The 26,393-nt window shown below is 48.1% G+C and overlaps 4 protein-coding genes across 7 annotated transcripts; 1 reads left to right on the top strand and 3 right to left on the bottom strand.

The window, feature by feature from the left end:
* Positions 1–1,511: 1,511 nt before the first annotated feature.
* amfra (autocrine motility factor receptor a) lies at positions 1,512–7,882 on the bottom strand. Its single transcript, XM_029153630.3, has 13 exons — positions 6,631–7,882; positions 6,248–6,340; positions 5,954–6,118; positions 5,239–5,391; positions 4,556–4,596; positions 4,271–4,403; positions 4,026–4,159; positions 3,820–3,930; positions 3,259–3,422; positions 2,816–2,919; positions 2,581–2,712; positions 2,131–2,339; positions 1,512–2,059 (listed from the first exon to the last, which is right to left on the bottom strand). Exons 1-13 carry the CDS (start codon positions 6,898–6,900, stop codon positions 1,993–1,995), a joined length of 1,776 nt encoding a protein of 591 aa, XP_029009463.1. The 5' UTR covers positions 6,901–7,882; the 3' UTR covers positions 1,512–1,992.
* pdcd2l (programmed cell death 2-like) lies at positions 6,710–10,538 on the top strand. Of its 3 annotated transcripts, none has more exons than XM_029153638.3 (3): positions 6,710–6,849; positions 8,263–8,762; positions 9,560–10,538. In XM_029153638.3, the coding sequence occupies exons 2-3, from the start codon at positions 8,306–8,308 to the stop codon at positions 10,171–10,173; spliced, it is 1,071 nt and encodes a 356-aa protein (XP_029009471.1). In that variant the 5' UTR covers positions 6,710–6,849; positions 8,263–8,305; the 3' UTR covers positions 10,174–10,538. The 3 variants fall into 3 exon arrangements, with proteins under 3 accessions (XP_029009471.1, XP_029009473.1, XP_029009469.1); XM_029153640.3 differs by having other exon boundaries at positions 6,757–6,896; positions 9,563–10,538; XM_029153636.3 differs by having other exon boundaries at positions 6,757–6,896.
* On the bottom strand, positions 9,185–20,536 carry nfatc3b (nuclear factor of activated T cells 3b). Its single transcript, XM_029153628.3, has 10 exons — positions 19,960–20,536; positions 17,430–18,078; positions 16,689–17,063; positions 16,450–16,609; positions 15,422–15,621; positions 14,842–15,014; positions 14,358–14,498; positions 14,219–14,274; positions 12,545–13,220; positions 9,185–11,167 (listed from the first exon to the last, which is right to left on the bottom strand). Exons 1-10 carry the CDS (start codon positions 20,030–20,032, stop codon positions 11,043–11,045), a joined length of 2,628 nt encoding a protein of 875 aa, XP_029009461.1. The 5' UTR covers positions 20,033–20,536; the 3' UTR covers positions 9,185–11,042.
* An 847-nt stretch (positions 20,537–21,383) lies between these two features.
* Positions 21,384–25,312, bottom strand: dus2 (dihydrouridine synthase 2). 2 transcript variants are annotated; one of them, XM_029153635.3, is made up of 16 exons: positions 25,181–25,312; positions 24,688–24,858; positions 24,560–24,605; positions 24,389–24,480; positions 24,263–24,306; positions 23,874–23,934; positions 23,758–23,805; positions 23,616–23,681; positions 23,470–23,540; positions 23,312–23,398; positions 22,987–23,155; positions 22,787–22,908; positions 22,571–22,717; positions 22,322–22,409; positions 22,156–22,229; positions 21,384–22,084 (listed from the first exon to the last, which is right to left on the bottom strand). In XM_029153635.3, exons 2-16 carry the CDS (start codon positions 24,805–24,807, stop codon positions 21,838–21,840), a joined length of 1,482 nt encoding a protein of 493 aa, XP_029009468.1. In that variant the 5' UTR covers positions 24,808–24,858; positions 25,181–25,312; the 3' UTR covers positions 21,384–21,837. The 2 variants fall into 2 exon arrangements, with proteins under 2 accessions (XP_029009468.1, XP_029009466.1); XM_029153633.3 differs by having other exon boundaries at positions 24,688–24,884; positions 25,181–25,278.
* Between the last annotated feature and the right edge of the window lie 1,081 nt (positions 25,313–26,393).

Here is a 26,393-nt window from a genome sequence, read left to right as displayed (position 1 = left end):
GCTGCCACTGTTTCCTGTCGCTTCCTCAAACTGAAGCAGCTTCTGCTTCTGCCCTGTTGGAAGCTTATACTGAATCTGTCTGTGCGTCTCATCTGCAGCATCTCCTCTTTCTTCTCAGCAGGCTTTGCTCTTGGCGTCAGATCCGTTTCAGATGATCGATAGTTGGGTCTTTCATGAAGGTAACGTATCTGCTTATGCTTTTATTTTTAGATGATGTTGATGTTGCTTGATCTGGGAGTCGCTCGCTGTGACACTGGAGGCAGCAGAACTGTGTCTGGGTCAGGATCAGGATTCCGTCTGATGCAGCAGGTCCGGGTTGTGATGCCGGGTCAGCACCTCCCAGTGCAGTGACCACTGAGTTCATTATCAGACCTTGTCCAGTGTGACCACACAACAATGAAATGAGGCTCAGTCCGAACCGAGCGCGTTCACTGAGGAGAGTTTGTTTTTCACAGCTGCAAGTGAGGTGTCAGTGGTTCGGTCAGTAAATCCTTCAGTGAATGTTTGTGCAACTTCAGAGGAAACTTCTGTCAAAACGCCTTCAGCTCATTTTACTCGCATTTCACTTTGAACCTCGCTGCCGCCATCACACAGAATTTTAAAGAGCTGCAGTGAGAACAAGCCATGGAGCGTGTCTCAGTCTCAGATTCGCCTCTAATCTCCCTCAGAACCAGAGATCAAGCCGTGTGTTTGCTCGGCCCGTTTCACCTCTGAAGTGTGATGAACCTGCACAGATGTGGGCTCCGTGGTCACTCCGAGCATCACAAACAGGCGGTATGGGAAAGATGCAGCCTGCAGGTCCCAGGACCTGAACCATGATGCTGAGCTCACTCATATGTTCGTTGGAATGAAACTTTTTCACCACGTACTACGCTTTCTACGTGTATGTACAGTACTGAGTCAGCATTAGCAGCTACCTGCTCCTGCAGCTCAGTTGGTGTTTTGTGTTTCGAATCAGAGGCTGGTTTCCTGCTTTGGGCCTGTGTGAGCTGTGTTGCTACATCAAATGTGAAGTAGTGTTAGAAGTTACATGCATCACCTTTAAAACTAACTCAGCTTAGTCTTCCAGCTGAACTTGGCCTAGTGTTTGTGTGTGTGTGTTAATGTGTGATTCTTCTGAAAACCTGCTAAACATAAACTGACACTGGACCACTTACTTTTATTTGTTTACGGTGTCATGAGGGACCAGGTCTCGTCACTATTAATGCATGTAAGTGGCTGAAAGCCCTGCAGCGTGTTGATGCACAGGCTTCAGAGTGTTAATTAATAGGTAATGTGTGATTGTACAGAAGAAGTGTAGACGTAAACAAACACAAATGAGAGACGTCAACTGTTTATTTTCACTAGCTGGAGAATTGAATTAAAAAGCCTTTCATATAAATACTTGGATTTCTCTGTACAAAGCTGAGCTCAGTTATTAAAGTGCTGAAAGTAAAAATATGGGTAACAATAATAAATAAGGTAATAAACAAGAAAAGAGTAAAGCTGACAAAAGAAACAAGGAGTAGCACTGAACAGAAACATTCCTTTAATTTTCACAATAAAAATGTTGAGCAAAAGCTTTGATTAAAGTCTAACACAGATGATTGGAACCGTGACAGTAACATGTAGTAGTCTGGAAACTGCACAAGGACACAAATACTGGAAAACGATTCAAAGCATGATCAGAATTAAAAGGATGATGGACGACGGCTCTACACAGGTGCCGTTTGGTGTTTGGCAGTTTTATTTCAGCCCAGTCACACACTCAGCCAACAAAGACATAAAACCACCAGTGTTTTACTGAACATTCCTTATTTCTCTGGATACCTGTCATGAAGTTTGCCAGCAAATAAAGTTTCCCTGTTAAACGTGATGCTACATGAAGCTACAACCATTACACCAGGAGTTCAGCTCCTCAGCAGCCTCCTGCTGAACCCACTTATCTGACAGCGCTCCTGGACGTTTGTCAGGTGTTGTTCATGGGCTGTGGTGGAAAACACAGCTGTGAGCTCAGTGGCCGAAGTAAGAGTGACTCTCACTTCCTGTACTGGACCTGGTCCTCCTGGTCAGGTAGTCCCTACAGAGCACAGTTTACAGGTGAAACACCTCTTGTCTCTACTACAGTGGTGCAGGTTGGTCCCTCAGTACCTGCGAGCTTGTTGCAGCAGCTCCTCCTTCCTCTGCAGCAGCAGCATCTGTCGCTTCTCTGCAGTGGCACAAAACCCAACGTCCACGTCTTCTACAGTCTCTTCCACTTTCTTGTCATCCTCCATGGCACCTTCCTCCCTCTCTGACTCACTGCTGTCTCCATCCTCCTCCTCAGGCGGAGTCACCTCTATGATTGGATGCTCCACAGGCTGATGAGACAGGTCAAACCACAAAGGTTTATTCAAATTACCCAAAAACATCACATTGACTGTGATGAATGTCTTTTTCTGGTAAAAGATCTCAGATATGAGTTCTGAGATAAAAGAATTGTGGTATTGCATCTTGATAAAACTTTAAAACATTGAATCTATCAGAAATCAGTTAAATGTCAAAGCAGCTGCTTAATTCTGTCCAACCTGGTAGGAAATCAGATTAAGACCAGGAACTAACCAGTGGTGTGGCCGCCTGCAGGCGTCTCTCCAGGATGTTGTCAGTGGTGACCTCCAGGGATCGCGTGATCTCCAGATCCTGCTGGATCAGCTGGAGGGGAACCTGAGGGAACATCTCATGGACCTGCTGAACCTGAGACACAGACACACACCAGAGTTCATCTGTCAGTAGAGTAACCCTACTAACAGTTATGTTAGTAGGGTTATGTGGACCCACCTTGGTTCCGTGTACTGACCATGGCACTGATCGGAGACGGGCTGCTCGGCATCGTGCCCATGAAGTTGGTTGAAGCCATGAACTCTACAGAAAAACTGGGGAGCCAGCTGGAAATACGAGAACCTGGGGGTCAAAGGTCATAGCATGTCACACTCTCTAACGTTCATCATTTCACTGAAAAGTAGCAGAAACAAACGCCCTGACACCTATTAGGGTGAAGGCCTGTTAATTTCACTGTGTAAGTCTGTGCTGTTATAAAAAGGGGAAATAAGTTCCAGGACTTATGTTCATTTATTCCCCCGGATGTTGTTAGCTTCTTCCTCTCAAGCTAGACCCCGTGAACAGCGTTTTAACTTCAGCAGAACAACTTAGGCTCTGAAAAAATTCAGAACATCCCCACAGAAACACAGCAACAGGATGTAACCTGCCAGAGGCTTTAAACAAGCAGGAAGTCTATCTCACCATCGAAGTGGAAGAAGTGGTTGAGCTGGTTGAGGTGCAGCCGGGCGTCAGGAACAGCCTCCCTGGCGTCTCTCTCCACACGACCCTCATCGCCTTCTATGTTCAGGGACATTCGACACGTTGGACAGGACGTGTCCTGCTCGAGCCAGGAGCGCAGACATGAACTGAGGACGCAGCATGAAGTCAACATTCAGCTTCTGCATCTTCCGTTATAATGTAGCTCCTCATTACTATAATGATCCCTGATAGCGTCTGTATTTGAACTCATTATCGTCCCCACTGCTGTTTACTTAATCATTCATTTAGCTCAGCATTAGATTTCCCAGTAGCATCTAGGTCTGTTATGTGAGTCATTGTTGTCTCGCCTTTCCCACAGGTCGTGACGGAAGCAGGCAGCCTCATGCCTGTGCTACCCAATGATCAGGTCTGTTCTTTATCTCTAAACTGAAATCTGTAACAGAGGATGTTTGAATGAAGAGCAACATATTCTGCTCAGCAGCACTAAAGCCGTTTGCTGGTGTGTGAAGGTTTGTCAGAGCTCTTGTCATAACAATCACTGACCTGTGGAAGAGGTGGCCACAGGGCAGTTTCCGAGCTGAGCTCATAGCGTCCCAGCAAATGGCACAGTCATCGTTATTGGCTGCAACTTCATCTGCAGACGCCACTGAAAACCTGAAAGCACAGGGTCAGCTGGTTGAATGAGAGCCTTTTAATGGCATGTGTAGTAACAATAACATCTAGTCATCTCTGCAGCCTGTGATACCAACCGGCTCTCCATATTGTGCAGGACTCTCAGGTAGTTGTGGTGGCGGCGGATTCTCTTTTGAACCTCCTCAACGAGGAAGCGCAGCTGCATGAAGATGACTAGACTCGCCATGGACAACCAGCTGTTGGTGAAGAGCTGGTGAGAGACGCTGATGTTGTCATAGATGTTAACATTAACAACTATTTCAATACATGAATCTGAAACCCAATAAAGTCAGCAGAGAACAAGTCAGGCTCCTGAACTCACCAGCATGTGGACGTGGTGCAGCAGGTCCAGGCCCAGCAGCAACAGCTCCATCAGCAGGTCAGTGTAGTACACGTACGAGGATTTATTCTCCCAGCTGCCCTCCTGGTTCATGTCCCACAGGTGGATGGAGTACCTGCGCACACACACACACACACACACACACACACACACACACACACACACACACACACACACACACACACACACACACACACACACACACACACACACAGCACTCTAAGCTGTATGTCTCATTGGCAAAGTGAGTTTTTTTTTTTAACGTACTGAAACATGCCGTGCGTCGTCCGGACGGTCACCAACATACACTGAAACACAAAGAGAGAACATCATGAACAGACATCTAAGTGTTTGGCTCTATGCAGGTGTCTGAGATCCAAACCCAAGCGTCTGACGCAGCCTGGAAATTTATAGGTAAAAAGATTTATAAGCAAAGTGGGAAACAAAGCAGTCTCCTAAAAAATCAACTATATAAATGCAATATATGAATAAAGAAAATAATAAAATATGAAGAAAATGTAAATAAAGAAAATCTAAAGAGGGCGGGATGAATCCCATGAAGCTTTGGGGCTTTCCTTCAGTTTGATTGCTGATTTGAAGGTTTAAGGCTGCAGCATTGACATCTGGTGGTTTGGAAAACATCGACTCCCTCAGGACTGGACCAGAAGCTCCACAAACCAGAAGTGCACTAAAAGACTAGGCGGTTTATATGTAGTAATCTATTACGTTACCCATCAAACCCTTCCCCTCATTAAACATGTCAGATAATCTAACTTTAAAATGTTGGAAACAATTAAAGTAAAACAAACAAATTTCATCTGCTTAAACAAGGTTTGAGATTCAGTATCCTCCATGAGGAAATTTGGGAAAACTGAGCAGAAGCAAGTTAAGTCTAATAAAATCTAAAGTTTAACGCTTGAGTCCTGAGGAGGTGGGTTTATTTTTCTCACCTCTGCAGCCATGAAGGCGGCGGTGTGACGGCCTTGACTGCGAGCCAGTCGGCTGCAGAGCGAAGCCAGACCACCACAGCACAGCAGCAGCATCACCAGCAGCAGCAGGACCCGCATATGACTGGACAGAGGAGTGGCCGGAGAGAAGGACAGCTGCACCAACAGACACAGAGCGTTAAAGCAAACCTTTTTCACATGTGATATTAGATACTTAACAAAGGCAAAAAATAATAAGTCTGTTGTGCTTGATAGCAGCTTTTGTTTTATTCAAAAGAATGTTGAAGAAGTGACAGCACAGATGGAAGAACATTAGCTTTAATGTGTGTAAGTGTGAAGGACCCAAATAGAAATTAATTAATAGTTAATGTCCCCATTAGATGCTCAGAGGTTTGGCGCTGAGCCTGCTAATAAGGTGTGCCAGACACGCTACTACCAGGTGGGTTGTTCATAAGTAACAGCTATTTAGATCAGTAGTTACACAGTAACATTATTCCATTATTCACCAAAACCTGCTCAAAATCTCAAAGTCAGAGGAACGATGTTGTCTGTGTGTGTAAGGCATCACTTTGTGACACCCGAACAATCACTGGTCTAAGAATCTGACTTAGAAGATGTCTAATTGACTAAAACAATCAGCTGATTTCATTCATTCTGGAATCGCCTGGTTATGATGTTCATGTAAACTGCTCGTGTGTTCTTTCGTTGTGAACCGTACATATTCAAAGCGGTCTTTGCACAGCTGAACCAGGAGGTGTAAAAAGACTGGGATGGCAAACCAAAGCCACCACATCACCACCTCCTCCACCGTCTGAACGTTCAGGACACCGAACACAAAGATGAACTTGTAGAAGACGAAGTTCCAGAACTTATCCTTCAAGTGCTGCAGACAAAAAGTAAAACAGCGACTTAGACGACATTTCCACACACACATTGCTTCATGTTGAAACAGTGGCAGCTTGAAAAGCCCAAATTTGAATTCACTCAAATGTTTGCAGACTTTGTCACAGACCTGTTTCTCACTAATGCGCAGTGGTCCGAACACAATGCACTGGATGGACTTGGCGATTAACAGCAAGACACAACAGACTGTGTTTACCATCAACTGCACAAAGACACACAGAAGAACAATCATTAAGGACCTCCCTGGACATTTATTATTACACATAAGGCAACGAATGAGTGTGAATCAAACAAAGAGCCACAAATAGTTGTCTAAACAACTCGGTATCTGGAAAGAAACAGAGTGAAATGTGCCAAAAGTCTCTTGACTTTTGGTTCGTTTGTTAAACAGTGATATGTACAATACAAAGGAGGATTCGACAATGAACTATGAATGTTTTTTAAACACAGCACGCTTGAGCTCATGATAAACAGATGATAATCAGGGCTCACCCAAACGAACACGCCATCAGTCAGCAGGTGCAGCAGGACGCCTGCAGCCACGTCTCCGTAACCTGGACCCAGACGCTCTCCGCCGTCCTTCATGTAACGGACGATCCTGGAGCTGTGGACCGGGTGGTTCTGGGCCTCCTCTGGGCCGGACTGGAACTGGATGTCGGAGGAGCAGAGGGTCAGGACAGTTCCGACCAGCAGGGCAGCACTCACAGCCGCGTATGTCTGCAAACTGGGCCAGGGGAACCGCTCCAGGAACAGGAAAGGCATGACTGCGGCGCAGACGATCAGCACTGACGGAGATTTAAACCGTTACATAACAAGCTAACGGCCATCAACCGTCGCATTCTGGTGTTCTTTGTTCTTCACCAACCCGTCCGTCACATGTCCGTCACAGAGGAGTTACGTGCGACGGGTTCTTTCGTCTTCATCCTCCTATGCTCTTATTCCCTCCAACGTTACACTATCTCCAACGCTAACGTTAGCTAGCCTGCTAGCCCGTTAGCCCGCTAGCCTTGCGCCAACAACCCGTAATTCATTGTCGTTTAATTCCGCTTGAAGAGACAACCAGATAGAATTAAACCGTAATTAATGAAGTGACTACATTCAGATGCCACAGTCACATTAGTAGTAAAGACGTTCCAGCGTCTCCTCTGGAAGCTTTGGATAAATACTTCCGGCCTTTTTCTTCTTCCTCCTCGTTTTAGTGTTTATTGGTGGTTAACAAAGAACATAATGGTGCGTTATCGCCACCAATTGGACTGGGGCGTCCAAAGCTTCTGACCAAAAGCTTTGGCTCTAATAATCACGTTTTGGCACCATGAAAGCATCTTATTGGTTTAACTGGTCCATACAGGAAGTTAAAAGTGGTGAAACAACTCGGTGGTCACTCGTGCAGTTTTAATCAGACACAAAATGTGAAGAACAAACATGTTGCAGCAACATTGGGTCGTAGATCTGAGTCCTAGCGTCATGTCATAGAGTTAAACAGTCACGATCGACGATCGCTGTAAAGAGAATTACGATGATTATTTCCGTCGTTTACACAAAATTTAGAAGACGTGGTGTTACTACGTCCACTAGAAAACGTGTAGCGGATCATATTTACAAGTTATGGCCGTTTGAAACCGAAATAAGCAGCTGTAGTCAACACAAACCGAGCTAAACGCCTTAACGAGGCGGTGCGCGCTCCCGCGTGCGGAAATCAATTTCTGGCAGACAGTCACTTTTTGGCACGACACCGGTTAAAACAACTCTAGTATATCCTTTTTGATTTTATTCAAAGTAAATAAATGATATGAAACAAAGTTTATAAACAGTGTCTAAGGCTAATTCAACAAATGTACCAAAATGCACCTTCCAGCCTCTGATTGGCTGAACACCTGCTCCAGGTCCTAAACTACGAGTCCGCCTCGCTTTATGTAGTAGGTCTGGTGCCGGTAACATTTACACTCACTGTTTAATAGTAATTTTATGTTTGCATAAAACATAAAAACACATAACACAAACATATATTTTTAATCATCCCTTTCTTTAATAGATTCGGTGTATTATTGTAAATGTTTTTACATTTATTTTAAAGACACTTTAACAGCGTAGTACTGACGGAAAATGTTTGGTGTCGGACCGCAGGCGCTACATCTGACTTCCGGTTGGTGTTTCCACCATGTGAGAGATGGCTTCGCCAGCTCAGGAGTCAACTCTGATCGGTTTGTGTGATGGCGCCGTGGACCCAAAGAGACATCAGTCATCGTTTCTGACCAACAAAGTCGGCGGTCAGCCGGACTGGCAGCCCGTCCTCCGCCGCCAGTTTCCCCGCTGTGCTCGCTGCGGAGCTCCGTTAGCCCATGTGGTGCAGGTATACTGCCCCCTGGAGGCCTCTCCCTACCACAGAAACCTCCACCTGTTTGCCTGCTCGGGTGCCGACTGCAGTGGGCGGTCGGAATCCTGGAAGGCGCTGCGGTCTCAGTGTTTGGAGTCGGAGGTGGAACCCAGCAAGGTCGCGCCGGCTCAGGAGGCTTCTCTGTCGGCTAGTGACTGGTGCGACAGCGCCGATGATTGGGGGGCGGAGGAGGGAGGTGACGGATGGGGAGGAGTGAAGCCCAACAGACGGGTTGAGGACGAGCCGCCAGGTAACGCGCAGCGCGACAGACTGAACAAAACAACTAACTAACTAATAAATGGAACTAGATTTAGTACGCGTTTACATTCATTCCACTAAGGCAGTAAAGCAGTAAGATGATGCAGGGACTGCGGGGCCGCGGATCAGAAATCAGGAAAGGTTCCAGTGAAAGAAATGCGAGTTTGTTACTGGTAACAATTACGGTTGTGCAGCTGGATGAGCCTGGTTCCCTGAATAAAAATTAATGACAAGTTTCAAATTATTGCAGAAGAATTTGGTCTTTCAGGCTTTAATGCACATTGACCCCACTTCACCTTCATCACCAGGTTTGAAGCACCAGAAGTTCAATTCAATTTTGTTTATGTATCGCCAATTCACAGCATAGTTATCTCAAGTCACTTTATAAGACCTTACACAACTAAACCCAACAAGTCCCACATACAGCAAGCCTTTAATAGTAATAATTACAAATACCCCTGAATAGTTTTACATACATCAGCAACAATCTCCCATTCTTCAAAAAGTTACAAAGCTCCACTGAACACATTTTACAAACAACACTGAATGTGTATTTCTGCTATAAGCAGTCATTTCCCTTTTGAAAAAGGCTCCAGGCTTGTTAACGTATAGTTTTCTTGCCAAGCTTGACTGGCTCCTAACGTGTGAGAGCCTGTAAACCCTGCTGCTACATCCAGCTGATAAACTAAGCTGCCAAGCAAACTTCAGTCGGCATATAGCAATTTGCTGGATTATGTGATGAATATGATTTGGTCTCCGTATTATTAAAATCTTGTCTCGTTTTCTCAGCAGAAGATCCAGCACACAGCGACATGGACGTTGGGAGCAGACTTCAGGTCCTCCGTTTGGGTGAACCCCTTATGGACACTTCCCTCCTCCGCTCGTTCTTCATCAGTGTGCTGGACGAGTCCGATCTGTTGGGAGAGGGCTACGACCTGGACCACGCTCAGGAGCTGCTGAGGGAGTACGAGAGCAGAGAGGGGGTGACAGTGGGGGAGCTGAACAGCAAGGAAGGCAGCGGTGGGGAGGAGAAATACGAGAAGACCAGGGCCAAACACGGAGATGCCGTCTTCTCCAGATTCATGAAGAACATCTCACTGTGCCCACAGCAGATCCTGCGCTACTGCCGCGGCGGGAAGCCGCTCTTCATCTCTGAGCCACCATCCAACATGGCTCAGGTGGTGTCAGCGTGTGCTTCCTGTGGCGGCTCCAGGACCTTTGAGCTGCAGCTGATGCCGGCTCTGGTCAGTCTGCTGCAGAGGACGGACGGCAGCGCACAGCTGGAGTTCGGGACCGTCCTGGTTTACACCTGCGCACAGAGCTGCTGGAAAGAAGGATCGGCATCAGCTGTGGAGGAGGTGTGCTTGGTTCAGACAGACCCGGACCAGCAGCTGTTTAAATGACCGTTAAAGAGGAAACGTGAGTGCTGCAGGAGGAGAAAGATCTGACTATTAACAGACTAAAATCCAGTGAGCGACTGTATCAGTCAGAGTTGGAGCCACAGGTCTTGTAATAACACGGCTACACAGATAAAGCCCAGCTTGTTGCAGCCTGGAACGGGCCGTGACCTGGCACTGCCCCACTGTGGTCAGACACGTCCTCAAACGCTGGGGCACATTCATGACTTCAGCCCACGCTGCACATTAGGCCCGTGTGCCTCAGCACATTGACTCTAATTACTTTTTGCCTTGTCTGCTTTGCTTGTTGCTAAGCAAGAAGACCTGCTCTGACCTTTGACCTCCCTTTAATAAAACAAGAGTGCCTCAGATGTGAAGCTGTAGGTCTAAAATCCTCATCCACTAAATGTGTCTCTGTCTCTGCATCCAAAGGACATCTTTTATTTTTACTTCAACCTTACATGTCTCTATAATTCAGACTCACACGAGAACAGCTCAGGTTGAACAGAAACATAGGAAACAAACCACACAAAGATGACAAGCAAAGTATAAAAAATGTTTGCGATCGCTCAATAGCCTTCATTTCACTAGACCAGATCTCGAGTATCAAAAATAGATTTCTTAATTATCTTGCCAATAAATATTTACGACTTTTTCCATTTTGTGCAACTTTTAGCTTCTGTAATGATCCTTACGACCGCGTGACTCGGTTTGAAGCCCTTTGGTTCTTTTAAAAAGGTCAAATTCTTTTTGTATTGACTGAGGTACGAGTTGATTTTCCTGTAAAATTCCTGAGACCGTGAAATCATGCAAGTCCTCGCCACCGCTGCTAGTGGGCTTTGAGGCACTTTGGTGCAAACGTGAGCATCCTGCATCTACTGAGGGCCTCCACAGAACCGCATGGCGCCGCTGGAGCCGTGCTGCCAGTCGTACTGGTCAAACTGGTCGGGTCGAACGCTGCTGCTCAGGCTGCTGATGTCTCTGTCGATGATCTCATTCACTGCAACCAGAGGACAACAAGGAAGCTTGGTTTGTATTTACAAGAGGTTTATTTTAATATTCAAGAGGTTTAGCCAAAGTGCAGGAGAAGAGAAGAGGATCCTGGCTAAACTGGGTCTATACTGCAGAAGAGATTCTGCAGATTCCCTGATGCATCAGACTCTACGTTCAGTGCTGTTATTGATCCAATTGTCCAAAACTCACCCACTGCACCAGCGTTATGTTAACTTTCTCCTGTGCAATATGTATATGCAATGATCATTCTAATAACCCTGAACGCCGCTGCCTCCGCTCATCTTGTATGGTGTTGTACGGTGCCATCTGATCTGATTTTAACCCTGTACTGTGTCTCTACCTCCCTAATAACAAAAGCTCAGTACTTTAAGCTAATGAATGATGTTCTCCTCGTCCTACAGCCCTCAGACGTTAAACCCTCATTTGATGGAACCGAAGGTTCTTTATAGACGCTCAAGTTTTATAGCACTAAAAGATTCGATCACAGCTCAGGAACTCAGCTCTGTTCATGTAAAATTTAAGTCCTTTGTAAAACACAAATCCTAATTAAAGATCAAACAGCCACATAAATATAAAGACTTCACATCAACTCTAGTCTATTAATAGTCAATTCAATTTTATTTATATAGCAAAGTTATCTGAGAGGAGTAAAAGACAGTAAATGGCTCCATCTCTGTTCTGTCTGTTCATAACTGAAACCTGAAGAGCCAGAAGCAAAGAGTGCTCCAGTGATCCTCATCCTCATCCAAGTGAACACATTCAAACTCAGTGGTGGAACAGACTGAGCAGGTACTTTGTGGTTTGCCTTCATCTGATACATTAACTAACATTTCAGTCACAATTAAATAGATTAGATGTGATAAAGACCAAACCATAGGCATTTAAAAAGAGTTAAGAGCTAAAACTAAACAAAAACATGTTTTATTTTGAAGGTTCTTGGGAACAACTGCAGCAACGAGCTGCAGGAAGCAGCTGCTGCCATTAGTGTTTCCCAGCAAGCAGCTCAGGTGTTTTAACCTTTGACCTCCGTGTCTCAGGCAGCTGCTGCAGTCGATGTCACGCAGAGGTCGGGGGCTCAACAACAGCTGCCGTCCACAGACTGAGACAAATTTAACTCCCATCTGCATCGTTGAGACCAGCAGACACGGCTATTATTAACCAGAACAGAGACGCGCTAACGTCACAGGCCACGGAGAGGAGATACTTACACATCACAGATTATTCCAATCAGTCCCTACAACTAGTAACAAGGTAAAGCGTGAGATTGATGCTAAGTGACTCTAACAAGGCCCCTTCACTTTCTATCATCTCAGTCTCACTGACATCAAGGAGGACAGGTCTGATAATGGAAGCTGCTGCTTACCGTCATCCAGTGTGATCTCCTGAAGACCCAGGGAACCCAGACTGGGCTGCTCCTCTGGCTCCTGTTTGATATTGAGGACCTGACCTGGGCTGGTGCTCAGACTGCTCTTCTGGCCATCAGTGGGGGGTACAAAGGATCTACAGGAGCTTAGACATGAAGACTGTTCCCTCTGAGGTACAACAGGGGAGCTTTGGAGGGCCAGGGAGGTCGGAGGGTGGGTGGGGAAGGGCGGGGTCTGCATAGTGGAGACCTGAGAGGGGAGTGAGGAGGTCTGAGGTGGCAATGCGGAGACCTGAGGGGGGCCGGTGAAGGCCCGAGGGGTTATGATGGAGCTCTGAAGAGGAATCTGGGGAGTTATGGCTGGTGAGGTGTGAGGAAACAGGGTGGTGGAGGAGACGGGAGGATGATGGAGAGGATGGGTTTGGTGGGATCGAGGAGCACGATGAACTGAAAGGTCGGAGGAATCATAAAAAGTGAAAGCAGGCGGATGATGGGAGACGTGCTCCCGCTCCCAGGGCTCCTGCTTGACGAGCAGAGCTCCTGCTGCAGGGCTGAGATGAAAGGTGAAGTTCTGTGCTAGACTTTTTCTTCTCTTCCCATTGGAGACGTAGAACTGGACCTGTACCGGCCCGGGGGTCTTCTTGTTGTAACGAGGGACCTCCACCACAATGCTGCTCTAAAGGACAAACAGCACATTTAAATCCTATCCATCCTAAAAGTGCTTGTGTGAGAACTGGAACTGGTGGTGATTTCAACATAAACCAACAAATACTGCAGCTTCAAAAGTGGTCTAAGCTTCGTGGGGACACGCTCATTCTGTGGTTTCAACAAGCTTCCGTTAACTTCCCCTTTGCACTTCCTCTCGAGGGAATCCTCAACGCCATCTTGACGTTCAGACAGTAAAGGAGTAAAACATTGACTCAAAGAACAGATTTAGTTTAAAAATAAAGTAGAATTAAAGCTTTACCACTGAGAAGAAAGTCTGCACGGGGTCGTGATCGTGTGATGGTCTAGTTCTGGTTATATTCATGCATGTCCTTATCAGACCTGACAACACTCACACAAACTCGTTTGTTACTAGTTCAGAGCAGCCAAGTTCATGTTGTGCAGTGTTTCCTGTGGCTCATATCTGATCCTGAGTCACACACTTCACTTTTGTCTGTCACTAAGACAATGGTGACCAAACCGGGGGACGGGGCCTCCAAAGGGCCACCAAATGACCTAACAGGTCCCGGATGAGAAAAGAAGGAACTCTAATGGTGAGAGAGAGAAGCTCAAAGGGGGAAACGATAACAAGTGAAACTCTAGAAGACAGTCCCACAGCGTCTGCGAGTTTGGCTTTAGAGCAGCATCTAAACATGTTAATACACCTGTCACAGTATAAAGTAGCTCAACACTCTAAAAATCAACTGACTCCTGTGACACCTCACACGTCACCTGTACATGACTGTCCCTGAACGCCTCACGGCAAAAACACGAGGCGCACGTGTTTTACGCCAGAAGAAATTAAACCTGAGTTTGTGTCAGACATGAGACCTCGTCTCATGCATCATACCTCCTCATCAAACTCTGATGGCACTAATAAGAATCAGTAACGTCTAAAGGGTCTGAATGGTTCTGTAGCTCGGCACCTCCACTGGGAGCAGAGGATGTGGACCTCAGGTTTCTACTCACTTCACTGCTCTTTTCTGGCACAACCCTGGCATCCATCTCCCACAGCGACCGGCCGTCTGAGGAGACCAAAGTTCTTGCTCACATTTATGACCATAACCAAGGAACAGAGATGTTGGGTTTTGCAGAACATGAATCTCACCAGGGCCCCTTTCCATGAACATCACTCTGGACTGGGTGGAGATGTTGCTGCCACGGATCAGCAGTTCTTCTCCTCCGTTCACAGAGCAGCTGGTTGGACTGAAGCTGTCGACCTGAGGAAGCTCCTGACCAGAGCGCTGGGCTGAAGCACCGTGTTTACATAATCAGTCGCTTCACATATTTACATCGAGTCCACTGAAAGATCCTGTTTTATTGTTTAGAATCTGACTGGAGCTGGAACTGGACATAGTTTAATAGATGAGGTCCCTGCAGGACTGAAGGCTGAACAGTGGCTGACTGCAGCAGCGCCTTCACTTATAGACAGAGGAAGTGATCACTGATTATGATCTGTTCATCTAAATACTGCATACGCATGAAGCAACGGCTCACATCCCCTAAATGACACTCATCTCCTTATCAGTTAAGACAAAGCCCAAACATTCTGTATCCTGCTGCTTGTGTAATGTAACACTGAGGACACTCACAACACTCCACGGGGATGGACAGCGTCTGCAGCCACAGCAGCTGACGGTCCCACTGAGGGATGCCGACCCTGAACACAACGCGCACCCTGGTGTTCTTCCGCCCGATGTCCGTCTCTCCTTTCTTCAGCTCGATGTCGGCGTTGCGCAGCTTCAGGATGCCGGCGCAGTCGATGCTGTGGAGCGGGAGCCGAGTGGCGAGCTGTTAATGATGCTGCTAGCTCTGTGCTAAACCCGATTCACATCCCGACAGACTTCAGTCACGCTTGCATGCTGCGCTTCACTAGCTGCTGCACAAAGCAGGCAATGACGTCCACATTCCTCCAACTGCAGCAGAAACCAAACAGGTGGAGCGAGGGGAGATGTGCTCAAGTTTAAACAAACCAAACAGGTTCTTTGGCTCACAGTTCAGCGTCACTGGCTCCAAATACCTGAGTTTTTTCATTCACAGAGGATCATAACATTGTTAATCACAGAGCCGGAGCTCAGAGCCACACACACGTAGCAGAAGCAGCACTAGGAGCAGAACTAGCTCACACGCAGACGGAGGCTTGATGGAACAGCAAGTTGTTGCCATGGTTACCTCGTGGACATGCTGTTTTCTGGAAGCAGGGGGACCTCCAGCACTTTGGTGCCACCTAGGAGCCTCTCCTGGCAGGTGGTGGTGACCGTCTTCCCCGTCACGCGGTGCACCTGGTAGAAGGCGTGGGGGCGAAGGTAGCGGTCGTCTGCCGTGCCGATGAACAGCTGGAGGCTGAGCTGCTGCTCACTGTATCCACTGAGCTGCACACAAGCCAGAGACACACGTCTGACTAACGGCGATTCCATTTTAAAAGAAGTTAAACTTGCTGAAGTTGTTGATCCTCTGCGAACACAACCTCAAACCTGAAAAGCATGAATCGACTGATCATTCACAGGCTTAAACTCCACTATGACACACAATGATATCATCCTCTCTGACCAAACCTAACAGAGACTGGCTGAAGGTGCTGCTTCGTAACATGTAAACAGGACTCCTGTGTGCATGATTTATAATGGACGGCGCCACCATTACGGCCGCTTCACGCTGTGGAAGCTTCTGCTGTGTTTCACCTGCTTGATTTTCACTTTCCTTTGTCACTATTAGCCATCTGACATTTCACACATCATCGCAGAATGAAGCTCCTCTGGCTTCAGCAGTGGCCTTGAAACGGTGACACCCAGAATAGCTGCTGGTGTCGGTTACACGCGAGGCCCGGATGGAGCTTTACTCTCCTCAGCTCTGATCCACGAGAGGCGTTCCCACACAACATCAGCAAACACAGGCCGCTCCCAGCCCCAGTGGATCATCACAGGCTCAGTGTCCGTGGGCTCTAAGCGCTGAAGAAAAATGTACAGGGACCAATGTATGTTCTGGGAGTCGCCTATAAAAGCTGACCTTTGCTACAAGCGTCCGTGTCGTCCACTGTGTCACAGCTTAACTTACATTAACCTTCTGGACACACTTTGTTGAGACTTATCTCCACCATCACTAACCAGAATTAAACATTATGAATAAACCGTTGCATGAAGGATTAAATAAAACTGTAGAACAGCATATACTGAACTAAGGCTGAGCAAGGGAGCGTTCACCTTAACAACAGGGTGTCCTTCAGCTGCCTTAATGGCCCCTCGGCTGCCCTCCGTCTCATAATGAGCCCGGTGGTAGGACTTGGGCTGAACCTCCAGCTTCAGCTCATACCGGTCATACTGGCTGGGCAGGGGCCAATCCAGAGGAGGAGGGGTCAAGGCCCTGAAGCAGAGACAGCAGGTACATAAGGATCCGAGCACAGGGCAGGTTTGTCAATCAGGACCCTTCTAAACCAACCAACCCGAACAGAGGGGGGTTTCCAGGCTTAGGTTTGTTCCAGCTGAAGTGTGAAGGCACGTGCAGCACGAGCTCAGCCAGGCCTTCCTGTTCATGTCCCTCCTCCCCCAGCGGGGGGTCTTCCGGGCCCACATGGCCCAGCTGACTCCCTGACGTCCTCCTGGTCTTGGAAGGAACGTCCAGGTCTTGGCAGCCAGACACCTGAAGGGGCCCGGGCGCCCCAGGGGAGGATCCCAGCCAGGTTTCATCGGTGACGCTGCCCCTTGGAGAGGCACCAGGTGTCGGGCTGGGTGAGTGGTGGGGGGAGGGCGAACAGGTGAGGGGTTCAGCGCTGGTGTGTCGCCTCTTTCCACAGGGAGAAGTGGGTCTGGACGACGGCCTGCAGGGACAGATAGTGAGAGCTCAAATAATAAAAACGACTTTGAACGGGAAAGTGATGCTTCTCTGCACAAGATTAATTCATGATCCTAAACAAATCTACCTACAAAATGACAGTTTGAACAAAAAACAGATGCCTTTAAAAGCCTCTAAAGAACCATGAGCCGTCATTTACAGCTCTACTCAGGCAGAAAAGCAAACAACAATAACAGCAGCAGCAGCAGCAGCAGCAACCATCAACGTGGTAATAATTAATGGAGCAGATGGAAACTGCTGCAGACCCAAGGACAGGTCCAAACTCTTCCAGGGTGCGGGTACTGCTTTGTAAACAGGGATGTGCTGCTTAGTGAAACCACTGTGCTGGTACCTGGAGTTGGGCCGTCGACTAAGCCAGCTGTCCTCTGTGACACTGGTGCGAGGTGAATGACAAGGAGACTGAAGTGGCGACTGAAAGGGTGACAGCGTCGGGTTAAATGCCGAGGGATGCTGGTATTTTTGTTGCCATAATTCCACACCGAAAGCTCCACCCCCACAGCCTGGGGACCCCAGGGGAGACCCAGCAGGAGATCCCAGGGTGGGAAGATCATAAAGCTCAACCTCCTCATCATAGACGTGTGAGAAGGACTCGCAAGAATGGTCAGACATCCAGCTCCTGGATGAGAGGCTGCTGCAGGGGCTCTGGGAGAGCGCTGGATCCCGGTAGCAGTGGTCCAGGGGCAGGTAGAGCTGGTCTCTGGACCACGATGTCTCCAGAAAGCCCCCCTCAGCGCCTCCCGCTGCCAAACCTTCCTGGCTAATCTCTGTCTCCACATGGTTGATGGGTGCGATGGAAGTGATCTCAATACTTGGGCAGTCAAAGGCTCTGAGGTTCCCCTGGGCTCCACCCTGGGGCCCCTGGGACTGGTAGGTGTCTGCAGTGAAGTGACAGGGAAGGTGACTCTGCAGCTCCTGGCTGACGGGAGGCTCAGCCAGAGGCTGCGAGGAGGTAGGAAGAGTCTTCACATGAAGATCTGGAGCTGGAAAACAAACATTGCCAACACTCATTACACAGTCATCCGTACACAATCCATCACTGTGACATATGAAGCCAAAATGACACCGTGCTGATCTGCTTTTTGTTCGTTTGTCCACTAAAACTGTCAAGTTACAAATTTTAGTTACCTTTAAAGTTCCAACCACATGATGGTGACATATTATTACAGATCATTACGTTAATCTATGCAGCTGCACACTTCCGCCACAGCCCTACTATTAAAACCACTGTGTCTCACACACCGTACACGCTACATGCAAAACGGGCATCAAAGCAGCAACTGTGATCTGCTTCAACAGTTCTACTCACTGCATCTTTGCAAATAAACCTCAGCGTGTTGCTGCAAATAAATAAAGCAGATGATGCAACTGGGGGGGGGGGGGCAGTGGCCACCACCAGCTGTGTGCCACAGAGCGGTTAGAAAAGCAGGAAGTAAAACCTCCCAGCTCAACTTGACACGACGTCTGTGGTGAAGAACTCGCGCTTCTGGAGCCCTCAGCCGCCGGCCGAGCGGCCCGGTTGTCCTCCTTCTGGGTCAAGGTGATGATGGAACGACTACTTTAATGAGCAGTCGAAAACCAGGCAAAAACAAACTGGAGGAGAAAGAAGGCTGTGGTGACAGAAGACTTCAGATTAGTCAGTGTTTCCCACGCCACAAAAACAGGAAGGCGAGAGGGAAGGTGAAGACGATGGACGGCAGAGACCAGGATCCAGAACCCAGAACCCAGTAACACGCTGCCATCGCTCCTAAAGCCAGACACTGCTCCCGTCACTCTGGGGGACAGCCCGCCACCTCCTCCATCCAAATACATTGAAAGTTCCTCGTGGTTTGGGGCCTGGGTGAGGCTTCTCAGTTAAGTTCTGGACCAGGCGGCTGAACCACACACCTAAAAGCTTCAATCGCTTCTTCAAACAAAGGCGAGCTGAACTGTTTGTGCTCTAGTTCTTTGCTGCTTTGGGCCCCTCTGGTCTCTGGCGTTCACTGATCAGAGGCCTGGCTGGTACAGTTTATATCCAACAGGAACGGAGACGAACGATCACAGCAGGTGATCAGGTCACAATGATTAACTCAAACAGTTTCTGTATCATCAGGTTCTGATCAGTAACTTCCAGTAAATGTTCCGATGACCAGCAGGAACTGATCCAAACATCTGCAGAACCCATCTCTGCTCATCCAAACGTTAAACTTGGTTCTAACGTAACAGCAAACTGTCAAGTGTCAAAAATACATGAAACAACATAACTTCCTGTTACAACGTTCACATTAAAATCCCCTAATCCTGTTGCCAACGCAAACTGACTGAACATTTATAAAAAGGACCATAATATTAAGTGCTATTAGTGGCATCTAATCCAGCTGAAACGTGAAACCAAAATAAAAATAGATTGATTAAAACTTAATAAATAAATAATAATTAATAAATGGGCACAGTCACCGAGCCAATTATGAGCGATACTTAAATATAAAGTAAATATTATTTATCACTGGTGATGTCCAAGTTACAGGTGAATTAGACAAAGTTCACATTAACTCAAGAGAAAAGCGCAGCTCGGAGCTTCAGTCACAACCACACGTTGAATGAAACAATGTGCATCCAAACACATTGGTGATCAAATATACCAGTGTAAAACAGTGTTTGAAGTATAAAAACATCACCTGAAGTACAAAACCAACACATAAAACAACAGCTGCATGGATGAGTGTACTTCTGACCGCTGCTCGTCTAATATCAGTAAACTAAAGCTGTGACATGTTGCGGCATCCCGCCTTTACTTTGGCAACGCATTCCCTTCACTTCCGGTGTGACTGTGGGTAACCCCCGCCAACTTAGCGCTGCTAACTGTGGCGGCTAAAGCCGCGTACCTGCCGCTTGTCTGCCGTCACCCTCGAAGATCAGCCTGAAGTCCAGCTCCTCCGCGTACTTCAGCGAGGACATTGACCCGGAGACGTCCTGCGGCGGCCTGACTGTCTCTGCTCGGGACCAGTCTGTCGCTACTGCGGACCCGTCTCGCGCTCTTCCATCCGACTGAAAGCAGAACTCCGCTTCAACTCGAGCTCCGACAACCCGTCGAACAAAAGTTGTTCAGCGACGTCCACGCGCAGAGAAACGCAGCTCCGGCCTCTGTAGCAGCGACACGAGCGTCTCCTGTGTGTGAGCGCGAGGCTTTGCGTCGTCGCTTGTTTGAAGTTGTTGTGTAGCTGTTTGTGTTGAGCTGCAGCGACTTTTACTCTCCTCCAGGTTGATCCGAATGCGGCGTTCACTTCCCCTCGGTAAATTCTAATGGCGCATTAAAGCGTGAGCAGGAAATTAGTAAACAGGCTACGTTGCTGAGCACAATGCCCCAGAACTGACGCCGATTACGGTTCCCACTGTGCAGAACACGCGGTAAACAGGTGCACAGCAACAACAGACGATTAATCCCACTGGGGAAAGACGCTTCCACAAGGATTCATTGTCTTATTCCACTGCATTAAAGCATCAATTTGAAACAGGTCACCTGATTAACAACAACACCAACACTTTAGAACGCATGGTTCACACGTCGGGTGAACGTTTTTATAATGCTTACACATGCCATGCTAAAGAGTTAAATTATTATTATAATAATTAATAATAATTATTTTTATTTCTAACAATAACGAATGAATAAAGAAGACACCTGAACACCTTATATTCAATAAGATATTATTTTCTTATAAAATACATTGTGAAAATGCCACTGTTATGACTTTAAATGAAAAACGACTAAACAATATAACAAATCAGTTTCAGTTAAGTCATCTTTACCGAAGCTTTAACAGAGTTCGCGTAGTAGCTGGAAACAGGAAATATTTAAGTTAAAAGTTGTCAGGTTTTAATAAAAACGAAATTTATTATACACTAATCAATTTGAACAAATAGTTTGGCGTTGTGTATGTAACGGTATCAGACTGTACTTCGTAGTAGAGAACACGATTGCGCGTGAATCTTACAGAATCCTGCCACCTATAGCTTCTACGAGGCAACGCAGTACAACCTGTCACAGTTGACGGTGATCCTCATATTTCCCAGCTCATGTGAAGGTACCATCATGTCGACGCTGACGTCAGTGCGTGGCTGTGAAGTTCAATTCAGGACTTCGGACCAAATTAAAGTCAGTAGTTGAACTACTCATATACTTTACAAGTAATAGTCCTGAATTAAAGTAGAAGTTAATTATGGGAAAAGTGGTTCAAGTATCAAGGTACAGAAGCACCAAACACTCCAGTACAAGTAAAGGATGACTTTGTGGACCCCAATGAGCAAATTCTGTTCTGAGCTGATGTTTTTTTATTAAGACCAATTCACTGATTGATTAAAATAAAAGTTAAAAGAAAATTATTTTAAAACAAAATGATCACAAAGCATCGTTTAGAGTATTTGTAGGATTTGAATTAAATAGAAGTGAAAAACGCAGCTGACCATAGTTGAAGTTGAAACTGAGGATGTAAAAGAAGATTCATTCAACCAGGTCCAGCAGTGACCCGGGTCAGAACCTCTGCAGGTTCACTACACAGATGTCACAAAAGAGAAACAAAAAAAGGTTTGTGTTTTAAAGAAAAGCAGCAGATTCAGTGGAAGACTGAAGTTTGAGGTGTATTGAAAAGTAAGAGGAGCAACAAAGTCCATCAGAAGCCATCGGTGGATCAGAACAGAACCCGACTCTCTGGATCTCATTTCCACATTCTTGGCGGCGAAGCTTCGGTCCCACACTCTCCTGATTATCTGGAGGCTGCTCTGAGCTGCTCACCACTGGCCGTCGCCTGCGACGCTTCCGTTTCCTGCTGAACGTCGGCCACGTGACGCTTCTTGCTCCTCTCTTCATCTGCGGCGCCGTTCGCCTTCCCCTCCCTCTTCCTCTTGCAGACCAGACCGGAGTCTTCCTCGCCGATGCGACCCTCTGGGATCCCCAGCACTCGCAGGCAGACGATGGCGGCTGCTTGTTCAGCGAACTTCTTCGACTTCTCCCTGAAAACGACCATTTGTCATTGAACGCACCGCGAGGACACACGCCAAGCCTTGAAGGTGCAGACACTGACCACAGAGACGACCTGAACTTCCTCCCTGCTGCAGTCACGGTCGCCTGGAAGGCTCGGTCCTGCGCACGCTGCTCCTACAACACAAACACACATCTCCAGTTTCGGGGTGTTCAGTATCTACACATCCACCTTCTGGAAGGACCAACGAGGTCACAGGTTCTCTCACCGTCCTGTACAGCGGCTGGTCCGCCTTCTCCTTGCGGCTCCACTCCAACAGGAACATCTTGGGCGTGATGTGAGGAGGATATTCTCTCCTGCAGCCACAGACACAATCAGATCCTCCGTTCAAAGCCGGAGCGACGAGCACATCTACAAACTAAACTGTCCTTCTCTAGAAAAGATGCTTTTACTCCTGAGCTTCTCTCTAATCTGACGTTAATGTTCAGACATGAAGCCTGTACAGCCTTGAACCAACCGTTCAAACTTGACAGCCATGGTGGTGACGTCTCCGTCCAGGACGGGCCGCTCGGTCTCAGTGCCGCCGCCGCCGGGCAGCGCGTCCCTTTTGGCCCGCAGCTGATCCTGAGTCTGCTGGTAGAAGTGCTGCAGCCCGTAGGCCTCGCTGCAACCACAGGACCCACAGGTCGTTACATGGACGCCCCCCCTCCCCCCCAGAAAGCGCAGAGGGTACCTGATCTCCGCGTTGGTCTGGGCCGCCTGCACCTGCTTCCCCAGAGGAGACTCCACCTTGTCTCTGAGCATCTGACACAAACAGTACTTTGTGTTGAAGGTGTGGTTGTCGTACCGAATCGCCTGTGAAACACAAAGTCCTCCTCAATTAAACTAATTATTCAGGTTTAGCGTCCAAAAAGTGGACGTGTACACACTCACATATCTCAGATACTCCTCCATGACCGTCTCCACAGGAAGTGGCCCCCGGCTGCTGAACACGGAGGCGTTCCACATGGCGGCGCGGCCCAACATGACGGACGAGGCACCCGTCGCCTTCCTGAACTCCTCGATGTCGGCGTGAGTCTTCACCAGATCCAAGGAGCCTCCGCTGCGTCACAGACGGGATCAAAGAATGGGACACAGGTTCTCTGGCTTCTAGTCATAGTGATGGAGACTCAGCTCCTCCAGGCTTTTCGAACATCCACCAGTGAAACGCAACACAACGAAGCGAAGGGCGCTCTGTTGGTTTGTGTGAGACTCTTACTTAGCGATGATGGGCACCGACACGGCTCGGCACACGGCCTCGATGTAGTCACAGTGGACCGGGTGTCTGGGCCGCTCGTCCTTGAACCTGAGCACGACGACGCAGCGTCACCCATCAGAACGTACGTCGTCAAGCAGCACAATCACAAAACGCCTCACCTGCCGTGAACGGCCACAGCAGCGACTCCCGTCTTCTCAATCCTCTGCACCAAAGCCACGGATTCCTCCAGCTGGGACCAGAGAATGATGCAAAAGGATAAAAGGACAGTGACGTGACACATGATGAGAGAAGCAGGTTTTCTTACCGAGGGCAGGATCCGAATTTTACACGTCACTGGAATTGAAACTCCTGTTACAAGTTTCCTGAGGATCTGAGAATGGGGCAAAGATTTGTTTTATGCTGATTTAACTGTTGAAATAAAGTCAACGTCTGCTTGGTGGACTCACCGCCTCGATCTTATCAGGCTCTGACAGAAGAGCAGCTCCCATTCCTCCCTATGAAAGGTCAGAAGTCAGCCAAAGGTCCAAAGGCAAGCGGACCTGTGAGCGGCGCCGCCACTCACCTTAGTGGAGTACTCCTTGGGACATCCCATGTTCACGTCGATCGCAGCCACGTCCTTCTCTCTGCAGGAAGAAACATCTGGTTCAAATTCATCAGCATCTGTGCTTTGTTTCATAAGTCAAAGAAACATATGATGTTTTTTTACTTCATTTATCTGTAATAATAATAAATAGGAATTCATCATATTTGTGTCATCAGTTAAAATGAGACTGGTCCAATAAACAAGAGCAGAAGGGAAGGTTTCACTGGATGCGTCTGAAAGGAGGAGCCTGAACTTCACACCTTGGTACTTTTGTCTTATCACTAACACAGTGACCACTGATGAAACTGGTCTCTGCAGCTTTTCCTCATGCGGGTGTAAAATGAACCAGTTCAGAGGCTTTAACTCACACAAGCTGAGCCACCGTCAGCGCTCTATCTGGGTCTGCGGTTCCCTGGAACACAAGAAGAACTCACTGCAGCAAACGGACGTCTCATGGACCCAAGGAGGAAGGTCTCTACAAGGTTCTGTCTCACCATCTGGAAGACGACCCGGTGCCGTTCCCTCTCGCACGTTCTGAACATCACTCGATCATCCGGAGCCACGAAATCCACCGTCTCCAGCTCGTCTGACAAACAGACACATGGTTTAGATTTGGACTGGGTTCCTTCATCACTGATCATCTGATCGGACTCGCCGCCTCTTACCGTTCACTACCCTCCGGCACTGGGCCATTTTAATGTCAATCAGCTCCTGCAGACGCAGCACAGTTCACACATTCGTTCAGTCGGGTTCATGTGACATCTACAGGCTACGCTTCAACTCATCCTCTCACCTCGCAGTAAACCACATCAGCGCCATAGTCCAGAGCCAGCAGCCTCATGGGCAGAGTCCCCACCCGAACCATCGGAGCCAGGGCGGTGATGTTCCTGAAGCTGAGCCCGCCCGCTGCCATCACAGAGGTTCGGTTCTGCTGCTGACGTCAGCGGCTCTTCACAGGCCACAACTGTTGATGGCCCAAACTCTTAAATGCTAAATGATCATAGCACCGCGTCACACATCGAGCTCGTCCCATCAGTGTTTATACAAGTAGTGTAACGTCCGTGGTTTCTTCCCACAAATAAACACAACTAACGGCTGCGTTGTTCTACATTAACCGCGACACGCACCCGTTCACAGCCGTCAGAGGCGTTTGCTCTGTGGACTCGGCGCCTTGGAGCTAAGCTGCTAAATGCTAACGTCCAGCAACAGCCCGAAGTCGAGGGTGGAAAACACGAACCCAGCGACGCGTTCACGTTCACACGTTCACTGTAACCACACAAACTCACCGGCGCCGAGGTGACACCGCCGCGGCTCCTGCGATCACGTGGGGAACCGGTAGCGTGCTCGGTCCACACTTCCTGTTTGGACGTACGTCATCACCGCGCTCGAGACCTGTTTTATGCAGATGAGCGCAGCGTAGAACGGAAAAGTCCAGCAGGAAAACATTTAAAATAAAAAATTAACCTGCAGGAAATTCACCAGAAGTACTAATGCAAACATGTGAACGTGGCGATGTCGAAATGTTTGTAACTGGTTTTATTTGTGCAGCGTTTTTAGCTCGTTACTGGTTCAAGTTACACAAAAGGCTTCAAGTTGGATAGTTAGTCTGAAATATTAGAAAAAAATAACCTTGAATGAATCAGTAAATTGACTGAGTTGTATTTTCCCACTGTCTCTGTAATAAAAGGCAGCAAATGATTTATAGCAGATTGAAGTGCTGATTGTCCATCCATCCATCCATTTTCATCCGCTTATCCGGGGCCGGGTCGCGGGGGCAGCAGTCTAAGCAGAGAGTTCCAGACTTCCCTCTCCCCGGACACTTCCTCCAGCTCTTCCGGTGGGACCCCAAGACGTTCCCAGGCCAGCCGAGAGACGTAGTCTCTCCAGCGAGTCCTAGGTCTTCCTCGGGGCCTCCTACCGGTGGGACATGCCCGGAACACCTCCCCAGGGAGGCGTCCAGGAGGCATCCGAACTAGATGCCCGAGCCACCTCAGCTGGCTCCTCTCGATGTGGAGGAGCAGCGACTCTACTCCGAGCTCCTCCCGGGTGACAGAGCTCCTCACCTTATCTCTAAGGGAGCGCCCAGCCACCCTGCGGAGGAAGCTCATTTCAGCCGCTTGTATCCGTGACCTTGCCCTTTCGGTCATGACCCAAAGCTCATGACCATAGGTGAGGGTAGGAACGTAGATTGACCGGTAAATTGAGAGCTTTGCCTTTCGGCTCAGGTCCCACTTCACCACGACGGACCAATACACCGACCGTATTACTGCAGCCGCCGCACCGATCCGTCTGTCAAACTCACGCTCCTTCCTTCCCTCACTCGTGAACAAGACCCCAAGATACTTAAACTCCTCCACTTGAGGCAGGAACTCTTCTCCAACCTGGAGAGAGCAAACCACCTTTTTCCGGTCGAGAACCATGGCCTCGGATTTGGAGGAACTGATTCTCATCCCAGCCGCTTCACACTCAGCTGCAAACCTCACCAGCGCACGCTGGAGG

The sequence above is a fragment of the Betta splendens genome, chromosome 6 (assembly GCF_900634795.4).
Source record: "Betta splendens chromosome 6, fBetSpl5.4, whole genome shotgun sequence".
In the NCBI taxonomy this organism is placed as follows: domain Eukaryota; kingdom Metazoa; phylum Chordata; class Actinopteri; order Anabantiformes; family Osphronemidae; genus Betta; species Betta splendens.
The sequence above is the reverse complement of the archived record's forward strand: the minus strand, read 5'-3'. Positions and strand labels throughout refer to the sequence as shown.